The sequence below is a fragment of the Lagopus muta genome, chromosome 32 (genome assembly GCF_023343835.1).
Source record: "Lagopus muta isolate bLagMut1 chromosome 32, bLagMut1 primary, whole genome shotgun sequence".
Classification (NCBI taxonomy): domain Eukaryota; kingdom Metazoa; phylum Chordata; class Aves; order Galliformes; family Phasianidae; genus Lagopus; species Lagopus muta.
In genome coordinates this window covers 959635-977856 of record NC_064464.1, presented here as the reverse complement: position 1 = coordinate 977856, position 18222 = coordinate 959635, and the positions used below count along the sequence as shown (strand labels likewise).

The window sequence follows — 18222 nt, the reverse complement described above, 5'->3', positions numbered from 1 at the left end:
AGGGATCTCTTGGAAAGAGTCCAGCAGAGGGCCACGAAGATGGTGAAGGGCCTGGAGCATCTCTGCTATGAAGAAAGGCTGAGTGAACTGGGTCTGTTCAGCCTTGAGAAGAGGAGACTGAGAGGGGACCTGATCCAGGTCTATAAATATCTAAGGTGTGGGGGGCAGAATGGCGAGGACGGACTCTTTTCAGTGGTGAGTGGAGACAGGACAAGGGGAAACGGCCAGAAACTGGAGCATAGGAAGTTCCGCACAAATGTATGAAGGAACCAATGTGCACAAGAACTTCTTTACAGTGAGGTGACGGAGCACTGGAACAGGCTGCCCAGGGAGGTGGTGGAGTCTCCTTCTCTGGAGATGTTCAAGACCTGCCTGGATGCCAACCTGTGCTACCTGGTGTAGGGAACCTGCTTTGGCAGGGGGTTGGACTCGATGATCTCTGGAGGTCCCTTCCAACCCCTACAATCGTGAGATTCTGTCATTCTGTGACGTACCCCTATGGGAACATGGGAATGTGGTGATGGTGTGCGGTCAGGCTTTCTTTTCAGATTGTATCAGATGAAATCACTTCTAATGCAGAAGTGCTGGTTGGCATCTGGACATGAATGCCAAAAATATGTGGGTCAAAAATAGAATTTCTAGGGATCGCTTTTTCCTACAAATTCTCATCCTGCTCACCATGACTAAGGAGTGCTTGCTGAAGTCTGAACAGCTGTATGACCTGAGAGGAAAAGGGATTCACTGCTGCTTAGTGAAGGATAAGCGGAGCTCACCACAACTTTCTCTCTAAATTGGAGAGGTGTGGATTTGAAGGCTGGACTTTTCGATGGATTAGGAATTGGCTGGTCAGGTGCAGCCAAAGGTTGTGGTCAATGATTCTGTGTCAGGGTGGAGACCGATCACAAGTGGCATCCCTGAAGGGTCAGTCTTGCCATGGATGCTCTTCAACGTCTTCATCAACCGTGCAGATGATGGTATTGAGTGCACCCTCAGCAAGTTTAAAAATGACACCAAGCTGAGCGGTGCAGTCGATCCATGGAGGGAAGGGAAGCCATCCAGAGGGACCTGCACAGGCTGCAGAAGTGGGCCCATGTGAACCTGATGAGGTTAAAAAAGGCTGAGTGCAAGGTGCTGCATTTCATCTGGGACAATGCAAGGTGTTTATACAGACCTGGAGAAGGACCTCTTGAGAGCAGCCCTGTGGAGAAAGTCTTGGGGGTCCTGCTGGATGAGAAGCTGGACATGAGTCAGCTGTGTGCGCCTGCAGCCCAGAAGGCCAGTTGTGTTCTGGGCTGCATTAAGAAAGGGAGCCAGCAGGGAGAGGGAGGTGATTGTCCCCTTCTACTCAGCTCTTGTGGGGCCCCATCTGCAGCTCTGTGTCCAGGCCTGGGGCCCACAGCACAGGAAGGACATGGAGCTCTGGGGGTGGGTTCAGAGGAGGGCCACTAACATGATCAGGGGGCTGGAGCAGCTCTGCTAGGAAGAAAGGCTGAGGGAACTGGGCTTGTTAAGCTTGGGGAAGAGAAGGCTGCAGGAAGACCTCATTGTGGCCTTTCAGTACTTGAAAGGAGCTTACAAAGAGGAGGGAGGACAGCTGTTTATGATGGTGGATAGTGACAGAACAAGGGGGAATGGTTTTAAACTGAGACTGGGGAGGTTTATGTTAGATACTAAAAGTAAGTTTTTCACTGAGAGGGTGATGACCCTATATTCTATGATAACATAGTCATGTTGAGGAAAAGACTGTGAATCATTTGTTGAGACAGATGAGAAGACGATCCCTGCTGAAATTTGTCCATGACATCATTTTCCTCACTGCATCCTTGAGCTCCTGGTTCCGCATGCTGTAGATGAGGGGGTTTAGTGTTGGAGGCACCACTGAGTACAGAAATGAAACCACCAGGTCCAGGGATGGGGAAGAGATGGATGGGGGCTTCATGTAGGCCAGAAAGTCAGTGCTGACAAAGAGGGAGACCACAGTGAGGTGAGGGAGGCATGTGGAGAAGGCTTTGTGTCGTCCCTGCTCAGAGGGCATCCTCAGCACAACCCTGAACATCTGCACATAGGACACAACAATGAATATAAAACATCCAAGTATGGCAAGAACACTAACCTCAATAAATACAGTTTCCCTGTAGTAATCTGATGCTGAGCAGGAGAGCTGGAGGATCTGGGGGATTTCACAGAAGAACTGATCCACAGCATTGCCATGGCACAGTGGCTGAGAAAATGTATTGGCAGTGTGCAACAGAGCAAAGAGAGCCCCAGTGGCCCAGGCAGCTGCTGCCATGGTGGCACAAGCTCTGCTGTCCATCAAGGTCCCGTAGTGCAGGGGCTTGCAGATGGCAACGTAGCGGTCATAGGACATGATGGTGAGGATGCAATACTCTGCTGAGAACAAAAACAAAAAGAAAAAGACCTGTGCAGCACATCCTTCATAGGAGATGTGCCTGGTGTCCCAGAGGGCATTGGCCATGGCTTTGGGGAGAGTGGTGGAGATGCAGCCCAGGTCGAGGAGGGCGAGGTTGAGGAGGAAGAAGTACATGGGGGTGTGCAGGCGGTGGTGGCAGGCTACGGCTGTGCTGATGAGGCCGTTGCCCAGGAGGGCAGCCAGGTAGATGCCCAGCAAGAGCCAGAAGTGCAGGAGCTGCAGCTGCCGCGTGTCTGCCAACGCCAGGAGGAGGAACTGGCTGATGGAGCTGCTGTTGGGCATCTGCTGCCTGTGAGCACAGTCACCTGTCTGAGGAGGGAAAACCAGGAAAATGTTATTTCATTCCTCCCCAGGCAAACCCTACTCTGTGTCTTCTGAAACCTCCCAGAGTGCCTCCCTCCCTTCTGCCAGATCTTTTCTGCTACATGCCTTGAGCTCTGGTTGCTGTTGGCTGATGTTTCCACGCTGCACAAGGAGCTCTGTTGCAGGCTGTGGATGAGTCAGGCTTGCTCGGCAGCAATAAAGCAATCGAAATACAGAGTGATCTCAGATTCAAAACCTGAGATATCAAGGAGCTTCCCACAACTTTCTCCAAACTGGTCAGCAGTGCTCTGTGGATATTGTTCTATTTTTTCTAGTTGCCCCAGCACTCATGAGGAATGTTTTTAAGGTAGAAATCCTCTTGATCACTTTGAGACACTTTAAATGAATCTTTTTAGATCAGGGAGGCAAAGGCCATACCCCTCACTTCCAAGTGATCAGTGCCATATCTGTGTTTGTACCACTGGAGGATGGTCACACTCAGGAGTTACCCTGACAAGACTCTGGGTGCTGGTAAGAGCAGAGCAATCCCAGTTAGATGGGCAGAACTCAAAGTCTCTTGATTTGCTCACTGTTCCAGAGGAGGATCTCAGCTCTCTCTACCTCATCAGGGACACTGCCATCCAGCAACATTTCCTTGGCCTTAACACCCAGGCATCGTCTCCATGGTACTGCTGGATAACACAGAACCGCCATGGCAGAGCTGCACCCTTGTCTAGGTTTGACTGCAGCCCAGGAGGAGCCACAGGAGCAGAGTCAAAAGCCAAAAGCATGGGGTGTCTTAGAAAGAGTCATCTCATTCCTAGCCCTAAAGACAGTGTTTATCAGAGGGTGTCTAAGCTCCACTTGAATCCCCATCCCACACCTTGCTGAGTCCTAATGAAACTCTTAATCAAGTTCTCATGACACTAGGAACGGATGCCCAGGGTGACAGTGAAAATTGACAAAAGAGTTGCTGCAGGGAAGGTATCTGCACTGCAGGGATGGCAGTGAGGTGACCATTTCCCCCACCCAGGCTTTGCAGTCAGCACTCTCCTCTCCCTGCCTGCCCCTATCTCTGCTGCTTGCAGCTGTCGCTGCCTGCAGCTGCTTCTCGGCCCCCACATCCCTTCCCTGGATGCTCACAGAGCACATCCCAGCCACTTTCTGCTCAGCTCTGCCCTACAGTCCCCTACTGGCCCAGGGCCATCTTGGTGTGAGCTGGTGCCCAGGGCCAGGTCACGCAGACCCTGGTGACACTAGACATACAGCAATGGTGATTTGTATGCATGGAGAAGCAATAAAGAAATTTTGCTGTGTGTCCTGGTAACCCTCGTTAAATGTGATGACACAGGATGCTTAGTCTCTTCTCTGAAATCACCACCTCTGTTTCTATTCCCACAACGGCAAGTGAAAAGAGAAAGCGTAGGCTTATTATTCTTCCTCTTGCAAAGCACCCTTAGAAAAACCCGGTGCAGTACAGCTGTGATCCCCCTGCTCAGTCAGCAGCTGTGGCAGCAGAAGGCCTCTGCCCTGCCCTGTCGGGGGGCTCCTTCCCCCCACACATCTCCCCGCAGCGCCCTGGGCAGCTCCCCGGGCAGGCTGAGTGCTGAGCCTGGCAGGCAGCACAGTCCCTGCCCCGGCACACAGCCCCTGGGGCACAGCAGGGACCTGCTCTGCAGGACAGCCCTGGGCACCGGGCTGCAGCCCTGGCTGCACAGCCTGCAGCTGTCCTGGGACACGCAGCCCTCAGGGCTGTGCTCTGATGCTGCAGCACAGAAGCCTTCAGCTGGAGCAGGTCTTCTTCCATGATAAGGAAACAGAATGTATGCTGCCTGACCTGCACTGGGATGCCCCAGACTTAGTGATCCTTGTAGTAAAATCACTCTGTTGCATGCTGTGAGGGACTTACCTTGTCAAGGGCTGTGAGCAATGCTCCTCCAGTGAGCTCACAGTCTGCTAGCATGCCACACTGCCTGTATGCTCTCTTCCTTCTTCTCTGTGTCACTTGCAGATCATGCCCCCAGCCCTGCTTGGTGCTGCACAGGAGCTGATCTTTTTTCACAGCTGTCTCTCTGCAGCACTGCCCACTTGCAGGAGCTCCTTGTGTACCAGGAGCCCAGAACAGCAGCAGAGGATATCATGTCTATCCACCCTACTGATCTCCCCTGAGATGTCCCTGGGTCCCAAGGCCAACAGATCCTGAAAGGCAACAGCATCATGATTATAGTATGAAATATACTGAATTTACCACCAAATGTGCAGTGGACAGTGACTAATTCCAGACACATGACTGGACATATCTAGTCCTACCAGAAAGTGTTTGCTGTAACAAAAAGGACACACAGAGAATGACAGGGAGGGGTGGACTTCCCCCGGGCAGGACAGTGACCCAGCTGAGGCAGTGCCCGCATCTCATCCCTAGATGGTAACTCTGTGACTGAAATGGAATCCTACTCCACACAGACCCACCGGAGTTTCAGGGATTCCTCTGGTTCAGTTCAGAAGTGCACGAGGAGTTGCCTGCATGTGAGCTCCTGCTCTGAGTCCTTGGTCCTTCAGCAGGGAGTCAGTTGCTCACACACAGACACTCAGTGATGACCAAGGTGCCTGGGGTGCTGCTGAATGTGTGCCAGTACTTGTGAAGTGTGTGGGAATCCCTGAGATAGACACCTCCTTCCTGAGCATCAGCTCAAACAGGGGATAGAGCTATTCCTGGTCATCCTAAATAACAACAGACCTCTGCACTTAGGACACACAAGTATGTCTTTTTCACCCGTCTCCATGGCTCATGCAGAATTGTGCAGCTGACTAAATGGCTGAGCTCACAGAAGAAGAGCCAGATTTTTTCCTCTTCTCCACCTGCTGCATATTCTGGAGCTGAAGGCTCTATAGAGCTTAGACACATCTTTAATTCTTCAACTGATGAAACCTCAGTTTTCTAGGGGCTCTGATGTGACTGACATCAGAAGCAGCCTAGTGTCTGGCCAGTTCCCTGGGCTGTCCAGCACACTCACATGCAGCTGCAAATGCTGCACAGGGCCTTTCGGAAAAGCCATGCCACAGGAGTGTCTGTGTTGCTTGAACAACTCCGAGCCTCACAGTGGATCTAATGCCTGTGTGCCCCCTTCTGAACACAAATACCATAGATGTGCATTACACGCAGGCTAAGAACAATGGTGCTTCCCTATTAGGATGTTTCCCTATGTGTTTTTATGCTAATGACATGCTGACCAGAAATAATAGTGGAGTTGCAGGTCTGTGTTCTTGTTTGGACTACAGAGACACGGTTAAATGGCTTCCACAACTGGACTGCAGCACAAGGGGGATACAGAGTCTTTACAATGGATGGGTGAGGAGACAAGGAAGTGTGAGAGTGCACTGAGCTCTTCCTGGGGGTGGCAGAGGAACCAGGTCAGAGAGAATGGAAATGGCAAACAGAGGGGATCAACTGTGTCCCTGGCTTCCTGATTAGGAAGAGCAAGTGGAAGGTGCCCTCTGCAGACAGATGGGAGCCTCGTGTATTCAGGCCCTTGATCCCTTTAGCGGTCTAGTGTCTGCTGCAGGGACAATACAGCAGGGCATGCACCATCCAGGAGATCCCTGGAGAGCACAGCTGGCAGCTTCTGGACCAAGCCATGGAGGAACCAGAGAGGAGAGGTGCTCTGCTGCATCTCACACTCATGGCATGGAAGGGCTGCTGGTGAATGTAAGGTCAAAGAGAACCTGGGCTGCGGTGGCCATGGGATGGTGGAGCTGAAGAGTCTGAAGGGAGGGCAGAGGACAAATTCACACCTTTTGCCTTCAGGAGAGCACACCTTGGCTTCCTCAAGTGTCTCTGTGTTACAGTACAGAAAGAAAGCGTATAGGAAGTGGCAACAAGGAGCGATCAGCTGGGAGCAATGCAGGGAGGTGGTCCTAGTGTACCTGCTAAGATGTGCTTAAGAAAGCCAAACTCAAACACTGCTGAACCTGCCCAAGCACATCAAAGATGGTAAAGGCTTGTAGAAATACAAACACAGCACAGGAATGCTAGGGTCAGTGTGGACCCACAGTACAATGGGACTGGGTACCTGGAATGAAGGGCGTGAAGGGCATGATGAGTCCTGTGCTGCATGGGACCATCTAAAACAACATCTGAGAAAGAAGAAAATAGCTCAGTGTCACTCCATCCATACAAAGGCAGAGTGATGCCACGGACAGTTCTGGGCAGGGAAATTCTGGGGGGCAGCACACACTGTGCAAGTCACCAATGGACCTTCTTTCCTTTTTGAAGCTTGAAGTCCGAAAGATATTCACTAATGTCAGTAAAACTGAAAGAAAGGATTGAAGACAAAGATAGAAATCGGTGAAAATATGCTAACACTTCTCAACTTCAAGTATTCTCAGGAGTCCTCTCCTACTTTGGGATGAAAACATTAGTCTTTGAGGGGATTTTGTGTCTCTTTATGCTGTTATTTTTTTTCTTAAAGTCAATGTCTCCCAGCATTGTGTTTTCAGGACACAGATGCCTTCAGGTACAGGACACAGGCAGTGGTGCCAGTGCCAATGCCCTGTGACCAATGCCCAGCATCCACCGCTGCTCCACCCTGCTGCGTATTTGATGTCCCTCATCCTCCATGTGTCTCCAGCTCTCCTAAATCAATGACCACGGTTAAGGAAATGCTTTCAGCAGCCCATCTGGACACATGCTCTTCCCACTGCTCTCCAGATTTCCCCATCCCTTGCTCTTTGTTCACTTAGACTCTTCCCAAACTTATGGCTGATCCATCACCTTCATGGAGATTATTGGAATTTGCTCCATCTCTCCAAAGTCTGATTAACTCTTTTCTCAACTCTTTAACTGTGATTCTATCTATCCTTAATTATCTCTGTCCAACATATCTCTTGTACAAATATTCCCTGTGAAAGACAAACCTCATTAGATGCAGCTTGGACAAGGCATGCAGCTGACCACTGTGTTTTACTGTTCATTCAATTGCATCATGTTTCCTTCTGTTCTTCTGTTTGTTGGCAGAAATAAAAAAAAAAAAAAAAAAAAAAAAAAGAGTGAGAGAAATCTTTCCTTGCCCATGTGCAGCCATGTGTGGCTCGTTCTATGAGAAAAGCCAGGGGGGAGTTGGTACGAAGGAGGTTTAACACTGAGCAAGCGACTCCAAAGGAGAACAGTGTTGTGAGGAAAAGAGATGCAAGTCCCGTGGGGCCAATGTGAGTAGAAATGGGGTGGGGATGTTGAGGTGGATGTTGGTCCACACGGTGACAAAGCAAAGCTCATTAAGGGACATCCTGGATCAATACCAGACGCAAAGTCCTGCTTTAAGTTCATGTTTAAATCTACCAATATGAAAATTAATAAGTGGACTTCGTATTGCCTGTTCTTCTCTTCCCCTTTTAGCTCTCTCCAGATACCTCTCCAGTGAGCTGTACAAGTTCTGAACACCTGAAGAAGATGGCAGGAAGGCACAAGGCACAGCACGGCTCTTCAGGTTGTAATGGGCCCCAGGGGGCATTTGCTGCTCCATCAACCTCCAGTGCACAGAGAAGATTGCACAAAGTGCTCAAGAAGACAAAGTCAGAAGGAACAGTGAAGTTTCTTGGAGTATTAATGGGCCCCACTGAGGGCCATTCACAAACAAGCTTCCCCAGGGACTTGATAGAGCAGAGAATTGGAAGCCATGATTGCAGGCAAACCAAGGCAGTGGGATGGTGGCTGTGATGCTGAGAAAAGCCTCCTTTGTCTTGTGAAGCAGAAAGGCCAAGCCCTGATCCCCAGAGCCTTAGCAAGGAGATCCTGTCCCTCCTGCTGGCTCAGGGCCTTTCCTTCCTGGTGCAGTGTGATGGAGTTTTGTGTGATGTCAAATGAAAGAGAAGGGGACAGCAGCTGCCAGACTCTGCATGGGGTGCAAGGATGCCATGAGGCCCAAGTCCCATGTGGGCAGTGTGTCTCATGAGAGGATGTGGGATGTGAGAAGGGCCCAGTCTGAACAAGCAGTCAATTCCAGTGAAACTTTGAACTTCAGTTTCTCAGTTCTGGTGCCTTCCTTTGGACAGTGTCCCATAGTTTTATGTCCTTTATGTTCTGCAGTGCCCACAAGTGCACCCAGTGCTCCAGGTGAGGCTGCAGCAGTGCAGAGCAGATCAGGACAATCCCTTCCCTCACCCACATGGCAATGCCATGCTCAGTGCATCCCAGGGGACAGCTGACTTTCCTGGCTGCCTGGGCACACTGCTGACTCACGTTCAATTTCATGCTGACCAAGACCCTGGAATCCCTTTCATTGGGACTGCTCTCCAAAGTCCCATATCCAGTCAGTGTGTGTGTCCAGGGCTGCCCCTACCCGGGTTCAGAATCACACACTTGTTCTCGTTATAGTTCATCTGCATTTTGTGCTTACCCAGTCCTCTAACTCGAGCACATCTCTCTTTAAGTCCTCTCCACCCTCAATGGAGGCAACAGCTCCACCCTATTTGGTACCAGCAGCAAACTTACTCAAAACATTTTCTAGCCATACATCCATACATGCACTCAATCACAAATCCATTAAAAAGAAGTGGTCTTCAAACAGAGCCCTGGGGAACCCTGCCAGTGGCCATCTGCAAGCCTGATGGAACCCCATTTGCCACCCACTGAGTCAGACCCACTGGCCAACTGCTCACCCACCACATTCTAATTCTGTCTAGCAATATGCAGGGCATTTTGCCCAGACAAATTCTGTGAGATACAATATCAAAAGCTCCCCTGAAATCCTCAAGGATAACATCAGATGGCTTCCCCAGTTCATCTGAATATTTGACCTTGTCATAAAAGGATATGAAGTTAAACAGGACCTTCCCTTCATGAACTTGTGTTCTCTCTGCCAGTGACAGAATTGTTCTTCAGGTGCTTTTTAGTAACTCCCACTATCATTTTTTCCATAATTTTACCAGGCACTGACTTGAGACTGACAGGTCCAGAATTGCCTGGATAATCTTGCTTGTTCTTATTGAAAACTGAAGCAATGATTGCCATTTCCCTGTGAACTGGGAACTTGCATGACCTGAGACGACTTCTGATGCCATTTACATGACAGCCCAGAGCAAACTACAGTGTCATCAGTGAAAGAATGTAAATGTGTCCTAGCTTTGTAATGCCTTGAACTCCAGAGTATGCCACAGATAGAGCACAGAGGAAGATCTGGCTCTTCTGTTGTGAGCTCATCCATTTGGTCAGCAGAATAACACCACATGCGCCATGGGGACAGGAGAAAAAGGCACAGTGTGTGCCCTAAGCACAGGGCTGTGGTGGCATTTAGGATGGCCACGAATACCTCCCTTCTCTCCCTCAGCTGATGCTCAGGAAGGAGGTGTCTGTCTCACAGATTTTCCACCACAGCTTACAAGCACCAGCACACAGCTGGGATCACCCCAGGCACCTTGGGCATCACTGAGTGTCTGTGTGTGAGCAGTGCAGGCCCTGTTGAATAAAGACCAAGGATTCAGATGAGGGGCTCCTACACAGACACCTCATTGTGCACATCTGAACTCAGCTAAGAGGACTCCTGGCTCCCATGGTTCTGTGAGGAATTGATCCCATTTCAGCCCCAGGGTTTCCACCAGCAGATGGGATGCCTACTTTTAGGATTTGGAAGTGATGGTCTGACAGTAATTAGACAAATTGAAATGGCTTTTAAATTGTTTTAGGAAGACATTTCTTAGACACAGGCACTGGAAAATGTTGCCAAAAGAGGCTGTGGATGACCAAACCCTGGATCCATTCAAGGTCAGGATGGATTGGGTCAACATGGCTGGGGCTTGGAATTAGGTGACCTGCTTCTGGAATCCAGTGGATGTGTTGATTAATTGAGCTGACTTTAAACTATGTTCTGCAGAGATGACCCTGATGCCTTGGAAGAGCTCAGGAGAAACATGGATATCTCCAGAGAGAGAAAGAAATCACATTCTTGGCTGCTGAGCTAGTCTGGTCTCCTGGGAAACAGAGCTCATACAAGTAGGCAACACTGCAGAGAGACAGTTGTGCCCATGAGCAGCTCCTGTGAAGCATGCAGCAGAGCTGGGGACATGATCTGCAGGTGACAGGACAGAAGAAAGAGATCTTAGACGCTGTGCACTGGAGGAGCATTGCCCACAGCCCTTGACAAGGCAAGTCTCTCACTGCAGGCAACGTCGCGACTTTTAGTGCAGGGATCACTAAATTTGGGACATCTCATTGCAAAACAGGCTGAAGGCATTCCATATTTCTTTATTTTGGATAAGAACCTCCTCCAGCTGAGGGCTTTCCTGCTGCAGCATCAGAGCACAGCCCTGAGGGCTGCGTGTCCCAGGACAGCTGCAGGCTGTGCAGCCGGGGCTGTAGCTGGGTGCCCAGGGCTGTCCTGCAGAGCAGGTCCTTGCTGTGCCCCAGGGGCTGTGTGCCAGGGCAGGAAATCTGCTGCCTGCCAGGCTCTGCACTCAGCCTGCCCGGGGAGCTGCCCAGGGCGCTGTGGGGAGATGTGTGGGGGGAAGGAGCCCCCGGCAGGGCAGGGCAGGGCAGGGCAGGGCAGGGCAGGGCAGGGCAGGGCAGGACAGGGCAGGCTCCTTCTGCTGCCCCTGCTTTCTGCTGCTGCCTGGGGCAGGGGGATCACTGATACTCTGCTCCTCAGGGTGTTTCTAAGGGCAATTTGTAGGAGAAGCAAGGTAGAGATTTTCCTTTTCCTTATCTCAGGGAGGGGGAAAGGATGGGAGGTAGAAATGTGAAAGGGGCTGTCAACTTTGAGCACAGCTATGAGACTCCTGAATTGTACTTCTCTCGATCACTTGCATTATGAACGGTCACACAGAATATGGTTTCAGCCTCTCCATTCTCGAAGGATGGAACCTGTTGAAATTATCATTGTTTTCTGCAGACACAGATAATGCACAAACCCTGTAAACAGGCAGCTTTCTCTGACAGAAATTGAACTGCACAGAGGTTGGGATTGGATGCTCTAAGAGCAGTTAAGGTAAGGTAAAGATATCAGACATAGAAATAGGTGAAAATACCCAGAAAGAGCTAAGATTTGAAAATTAGAAAAAGCCAAAATCTCCATAAGTTACTTTTTCTTATGGAATGCTGAACTTCATGAAATTAAACTCAAGAAATGGGGCTAAATGAACATTTGCCAAAGAGAAAGAAAAGGTTTTATAGTATAGCAGGAGTGACTCTGAGAATGGTCTTGACTCATCATTATCTTCTGCATTCTGAACAGGACTCCAGGCCCAGGAACTGCAGATGCCCAACAGCAGCTCCATCAGCCAGTTCCTCCTCCTGGCGTTGGCAGACACGCGGCAGCTGCAGCTCCTGCACTTCTGGCTCTTGCTGGGCATCTACCTGGCTGCCCTCCTGGGCAACGGCCTCATCAGCACAGCCGTAGCCTGCCACCACCGCCTGCACACCCCCATGTACTTCTTCCTCCTCAACCTCGCCCTCCTCGACCTGGGCTGCATCTCCACCACTCTCCCCAAAGCCATGGCCAATGCCCTCTGGGACACCAGGCACATCTCCTACGCTGGATGTGTTGCCCAGACCTTTCTGTTTGTCTTTCTGATATCAGCAGAGTATTGCATTCTCACCATCATGTCCTATGACCGCTACGTTGCCATCTGCAAGCCCCTGCACTACGGGACCTTGATGGACAGGAGATCTTGTGCCACCATGGCAGCAGCTGCCTGGGGCACTGGGCTTCTCTATGCTCTGTTGCACACTATCAGTACGTTTTCTCAGCCACTGTGTCAAGGTAAAGTTGTGAACCAATTCTTCTGTGAAATCCCCCAGATCCTCAAGCTCTCCTGCTCAGAATCAGACTACCTCAGGGAAACTATATTTCTTGTGGTTAGTGTTCTTGCTGTATTTGGGTGCTTTGTATTCATTGTTGTGTCCTATGTGCAGATCTTCAGGGCCGTGCTGAGGATGCCCTCTGTGCAGGGACGGCACAAAGCCTTCTCCACGTGCCTCCCTCATCTGGCCGTGGTCTCCCTCTTTGTCAGCACTGACTTTCTGGCCTACCTGAAACTGCCCTTCATCTCCTCCCCATCCCTGAACCTGGTGATTTCATTTATGTACTCGGTGGTGCCTCCAACACTGAACCCCCTCATCTACAGCATGAGGAACAAGGAGCTCAAGGATGCAGTGAGGGAAATGATGTTATGGACACATTTCAGCAGGGATAAACTTCTCATCTGTCTCTACAAATGACTCAAATTCTGTCCTGTAGCAGACCTGTATTATGATTTTTAATGTTTATAATCTTTATTTATATTAATAGATACATTTTTCTTTGCTTTTCATATGTATGTGTGTGTGTGATTATCATTGGTGGTTAGCAAGTGTTTGGCTTCCTAGTACTTCTACTGAGGCACCACCCTGCTCTCTTTCTCCTGGAGCCCATATGAACTCTGGGTCAGTGCTGACTCTCCCACAGCCTCTGTGTTATCCTTTTGTATCTGCAGGCTAATGAGATGTCAGCAGGTACCATGGAGGCAGTGGGGATGCAGCAGATGCCGGACAGGAGGCTGGAGAAAGATTCCTCAGGCATACCTGCACACACATAGTGCCTTTGGAAATGCTCCATTGTTATTCCAAGCATTTTGCACACCCACAGACTCCCAGGGAGAAGATTTATCAGCACTCATCCCTGTCCACCTGGGTCTACTGCCCACTCTGATCATCACGACCAGCACAGAGACACCCATCAACTGCCAAACAGATCAGAGGAGGGATGGAGTCTGATGGGAGCTGACGTGCTCATGAAATTTCCCTGAAGAATCAAGTACAACCAGGACCCCTATGACCTTGCTGCTGTTGCTCAGTCCCCGTCCCAGGCAAAAGTCCTCTCCCAACCCTCATGCTGGTCATTACCCAAAGTCAACCCTGGTAGAAGAAGAGCATGCTGGGGGATAGATAGAGCACCAGGATCTGGTTGTGATCATTCACAGGATAAGTCCTCTGCTCAGACCATGCAAGGACAGCAGCCTCTGAGAGCCCACAAGAGGAGGGAGCTGGCAGAGGTGATCCTGAGGCCCTGGACTCCACCCCGTGGCTGTGGGGCCATGAAGCAGGGTGTCTCAGGGCACAGATCCAGAAAAGCTTCCTGTTGTGTGAACAAAAAGGAGACACTGCCCAAGGAAGCTACCACCAGACCCAGCTCTCATGCCAGTGGTTCCCAGCAGCACTTTTCACTGTAATCTGCTGAGGGCTGAGGGCTGAAATGGAACCACTCCACATTTCCCCTGAGCTCAGTGCCTTCGCTGGCGAAAGGGCAGCCAGGCCCAGTCCATCTCCTGGCCCAGAGCTCAGCAGAGCTCAGAACAGGACTGGCTGAGAGCTGTAGGGGACATGCTGGGGACCTCATAATCAGCCTGGAACTCAGCGCCCAGCTGTGCTGTGCTCACCTTGCCTGGCTCTCAGGTGCCCCCTATGCTGCTCTGTCTCTGCCCCTCCTCAACAGGATAGGGGAGAAAACACAGTTCAACAATTCCCGGGTTGAGGCAAAAATCTCTTCATTCTTTCCTTGCTGTCACGGAGTTAACTAGATCAATCTATGCTTGTGACAGGAGACAATGGGCCCCTGCCCCGGCCTCCCAGCCCCACAAAATGGGAAGGAAAAGGGAAAAGGGAAAAGGGAAAAGGGAAAAGGGAAAAGGGAAAAGGGAAAAGGGATAGGGAGATGGGAGCTGGGATCAAGGAAGGAAAAAACAAACAAACAAACAAGACAAAACAAAAACAAAAACAGTGGCAACGAGCTATGCAGGAAAACTTATTTTATTAACTGTGATATCAGAATGCAAGATTACACAATATAATACAATCTAACAGAAGTTAAGACTAATAAATCAGACAAGATGAGTGAGAGAGTGTTCCTGAGACTGAGACAAACCTGAAAACCTTGGAATGGCTAGGAAAGCACCTCCAGCATCCACTGCAAGGCAGTAAGAGACCGCCCCCCCACCTTGAAGGGCCAGATCCCGTGACTGCTGTAAAGTATAGGGATGGGTACCTGGAATTGGAACATTAACACTTGAATTCCCAGTGCACTACATGATGTTCTGATATGGAATACTGAAAACCAAAAAATCACAAAACCATGACATCCCACCCCTTTCTCTACATTACTACATCATGCTTAAGATATATACATATAAACAAACAAACAGTGATTAAAATGCATTATACACACGTCTATATACATATATATACATAGAATTACTGACTGCACTCCCCCAGCATCAAGTTTCCTTGTGGTACACATTGAACATCCCCATTTTTCTGCATCACCCTCAAGTGGACCCAGGTCCCTGAGCAAAAACAGTACCATGGAGAGATTTGTCCCTTCCAGAAGCTAGAAAGACCCAAACTGCTTTTCCCAACTTGCTGTATACATGTACAACAGGGACTTTATCACCCTCTTCTGTATGTAGGCAGCTGGGTTGGGTAGGACCATCACGATTGATAGATCCTCTGGTCTATCACCAACCAGGTGACTTCTACCAAATGCTTCTCCCAGTGCTTACATGTTCCGCCACCCATTGCTTTCAGCATAGTTTTGAACAACCCCTTGTATTTTACCAGAGGCTAGTGCATGGTAGAGAATACGATAAATCCACTCAGTGCCATGATCTTTGGCCCAAGTGTTTGCAAGAGAATTTTGAAATGAGTTCCATTATCTGACTCAATCCTTTCTGGGGTGCTATTTTGCCACAGGACTTGGTTCACCAGACCCAAGATGGTGTTTTGGACAGTAGCATGGAGTACTGCATATGTTTCAAGCCACCCAGTGGTTGCCTCCACCATGGTGAGCACATAACGCTTACCACTGCGAGATCGTGGCAAGGTGATATAATCAACCTGCCATGCCTCCCCATATTTACGCTTCGGCCATTGCCCTTCCCCCCAGAGAGGTTTCATCCTCTTGGCTTGTTTACTTGTGGCACATGTGTCACAGTTATGAATAACCTGTGCAGTAGTGTCCATAGTTAAATCCACCCCTTGTTCTCTAGCCCACTTACATGTTGCATCTCTTCCTTGATGGTGTGAGGTCTCATGGGCCCATCAAGCCTGAAATAATTCACCCTTGTTTTCTTCCAGTCCAGGTCTATTTGAGCCACCTCAATCCTGGCAGCTCGGTCTACCTGATGGTTATTTTGCTGTTCTTCAGTAGCCCGACTCTTGGGCACATGAGCATCCACATGATGCGCCTTTACAGCCATATCCTTTATTTGGCAGCAATGTCTTTCCACAGTTCAGCAGCCCAAATAGGTTTACCCCTTCTTTGCCCGTTATTTTGCTCCCACTGCTGTAACCACCCCCATAGGGCATTTACCACTGTCCATGAGTCAGTGTAAAGATAGAGCATTGGCCACCTCTCCCGTTCAGCAACATCTAAGGCCAGTTGGACAGCCTTTACCTCTGCACATTGCCTTGATTCTCCTTTCCCTTCAGTGGCCTCTGCAACTTGTCATGTGGGGCTCCACACAGCAGATTTCCATCTGCGATGCTTTCCCACAATACGACACGATCCATCTGTGAACAGGGCATATTTCTTTTCATTCTCTGGTAGTCCATTGTATGGTGGGGACTCTTTAGCACATGATACTTCTTCTCCTGGTAATGTACCAAACTTTTTACCTCCAGGCCAGTCAATGATCACCTCTAGGATTCCTGGATGGCTGAGGTTCCCCATCTGAGCTCATTGTGTAAGATGTAAAGTGCATGTAAAATTTGGAGTAAAGTGTGAGTAAAACCCGGTCTAAAGTGTGAGTAAACCTGGAGTAAACTGTGAGTAAACCCTGAAGTAGATCACTTTCAGGGTAGGCTGTTTTTTCAGCCAGCAACAATGCTGCAGTTGTGCTGGTAGGCTGGCAGCTTGTAGGCAGGCTGTTGAGTGTGAAGGGTGGGGCTGGCACTGCCCACTCTTAACCTGGACACTTGACTCATGGTGATAACCTTTCAATAGCCTGGGGGGAGGTTTGCCTCTGGCCACAGAGCACAGTGGGTTGTTGCTGCCTGCTGAAGAGAGGGAGGATAAGTCTGTGTGTGAGCTCAGCCCACGCTGCCTCTACGGTGCTGCAGCTGTGGGTGTGAGAAGGCGGCCAAGTGGCAGGGTGTGTAAGGGTTGTCCCTCTTGGCTCAGGAGACCAGCTTTCCTCATGGCAGTCTTAGACCACAGGTTTCATCATGGTCTCTGCAAGACAGCGGGATTACTGCAGGAAGACGGTGGCAACTCAGACAGAGGGAGTCTACACACTTTTCAAGGGGTTTACTTTTACTCTTCTTAGGGTGCATTCACATTTTACTCTGGGTTTACACACAGATTACTCCAGGTTTACTATCACTTAACTCTGAATTTACTCACTATTTTCTTTGGGTTGTCTCACACATTACTCCAGGTTTACCCTTACTTTCCTTCTGGATTTACTCACACTTTACACCAGGTTTACACACACTTTACATTGGGTTTACTCCATTTTACTTGGGTTTATTCTTATTCTGCTCCAGGTGTACAACCACACTACTGATTTTACTCATCTTTACTCTGGGTTTTACTCACAATTTACTCAATGTTTACCCTCACTTTACTCGTGGTTTCCTCGGTCCTTTCTGTGGGTTTTACTGACACTTGACTCCAGCTTCACTCATCTTCCATTGGCTGCTGTTAATGGTGACATGCGCTGAAAGGGGATGCTATGCTTTCAGGTGCCAGGTGGCTTTTGTTAAATATGGGGTTGCATTGGTGTGGGAACAACTCCATCCCCACAGAACTCACCTGGCCTGCTGCACATGGCCTCACTGCCAGGAGCTGTCAGACAGCACTATGCCAACCTGCATGCTTTGCACTAGTGCAGTTTTCCACCAGGGTTTGTTGTTGTTGTTTTCTGTAGCTGGTGACTATAAAGGTTTTTTCAGGATAGACTCTTCCTGGAAGCACTGTCAGCCTTTAATATCCTCCTTCTTAGCCCTAAGTCCACACTTGATAATTTACCCTTCAACCCCAACTGTCTTCAAACATTTCAGGTAATTCACTGTGAATTTCCTACATGGCAGATAAGTCACACCATTCCGTACTTCTCCCTCTTGTACTTCACTGTAGAAATATCCTCTTGTTTATAACGCTTACTACACACGGAATTAGGATCAGGGATTATTGCCCTTACTTGCCCTGTGTGCCACTGAGGCTTTTGCCATTTGTGTTCAGTTAAATCATAGAATTCTTGTAGTTGGAAGGGAACTTTAAAGGCCATCTAGTCCAACAACCCTGCAATGAACAGGGGCATCCACAGCTTAATCAGGTTGGCCAGCGCCTGGTCCAGCCTGACTTTGAATGTCTCCAGTGATGGGGCATCCTCCACACCTCTGGGCAATCTGTTCCAGTGCCTCACCACCCTCACTGTAAAATACTTTTTCCTTGTATCAACCTAAATCTCCTGTCTGTAAGTTTGAGACCATTTCCCCTTATCCTATCACCACAGACTCTGCTAAA

General features: G+C 49.4%; 4 protein-coding genes across 4 annotated transcripts in view; 1 reads left to right on the top strand and 3 right to left on the bottom strand.

Annotated features, from left to right (window-relative positions):
- The window catches only part of LOC125686152 (uncharacterized), a 94572-nt gene that overhangs the window by 15185 nt on the left and 61165 nt on the right, over positions 1-18222 (bottom strand). The window lies entirely within an intron of this gene.
- LOC125686153 (uncharacterized) overlaps positions 1-18222 on the bottom strand; it is a 67994-nt gene that overhangs the window by 19966 nt on the left and 29806 nt on the right. The gene's annotated exons all lie outside the window — the stretch shown is intronic.
- Positions 1751-2713, bottom strand: LOC125686136 (olfactory receptor 14J1-like). The gene has a single exon (XM_048929823.1). The coding sequence runs from the start codon at positions 2711-2713 to the stop codon at positions 1751-1753; it is 963 nt and encodes a 320-aa protein (XP_048785780.1).
- Positions 11979-12941, top strand: LOC125686138 (olfactory receptor 14J1-like). The gene has a single exon (XM_048929824.1). It carries the CDS (start codon positions 11979-11981, stop codon positions 12939-12941), a length of 963 nt encoding a protein of 320 aa, XP_048785781.1.

What these genes read in the sequence shown, in the direction of transcription:
- LOC125686136 (XM_048929823.1), bottom strand. Translation starts at nt 2,713, where the DNA reads ATGCCCAACAGCAGCTCCATCAGCCAGTTCCTCCTCCTGGCGTTGGCA.
- LOC125686138 (XM_048929824.1), top strand. Translation starts at nt 11,979, where the DNA reads ATGCCCAACAGCAGCTCCATCAGCCAGTTCCTCCTCCTGGCGTTGGCA.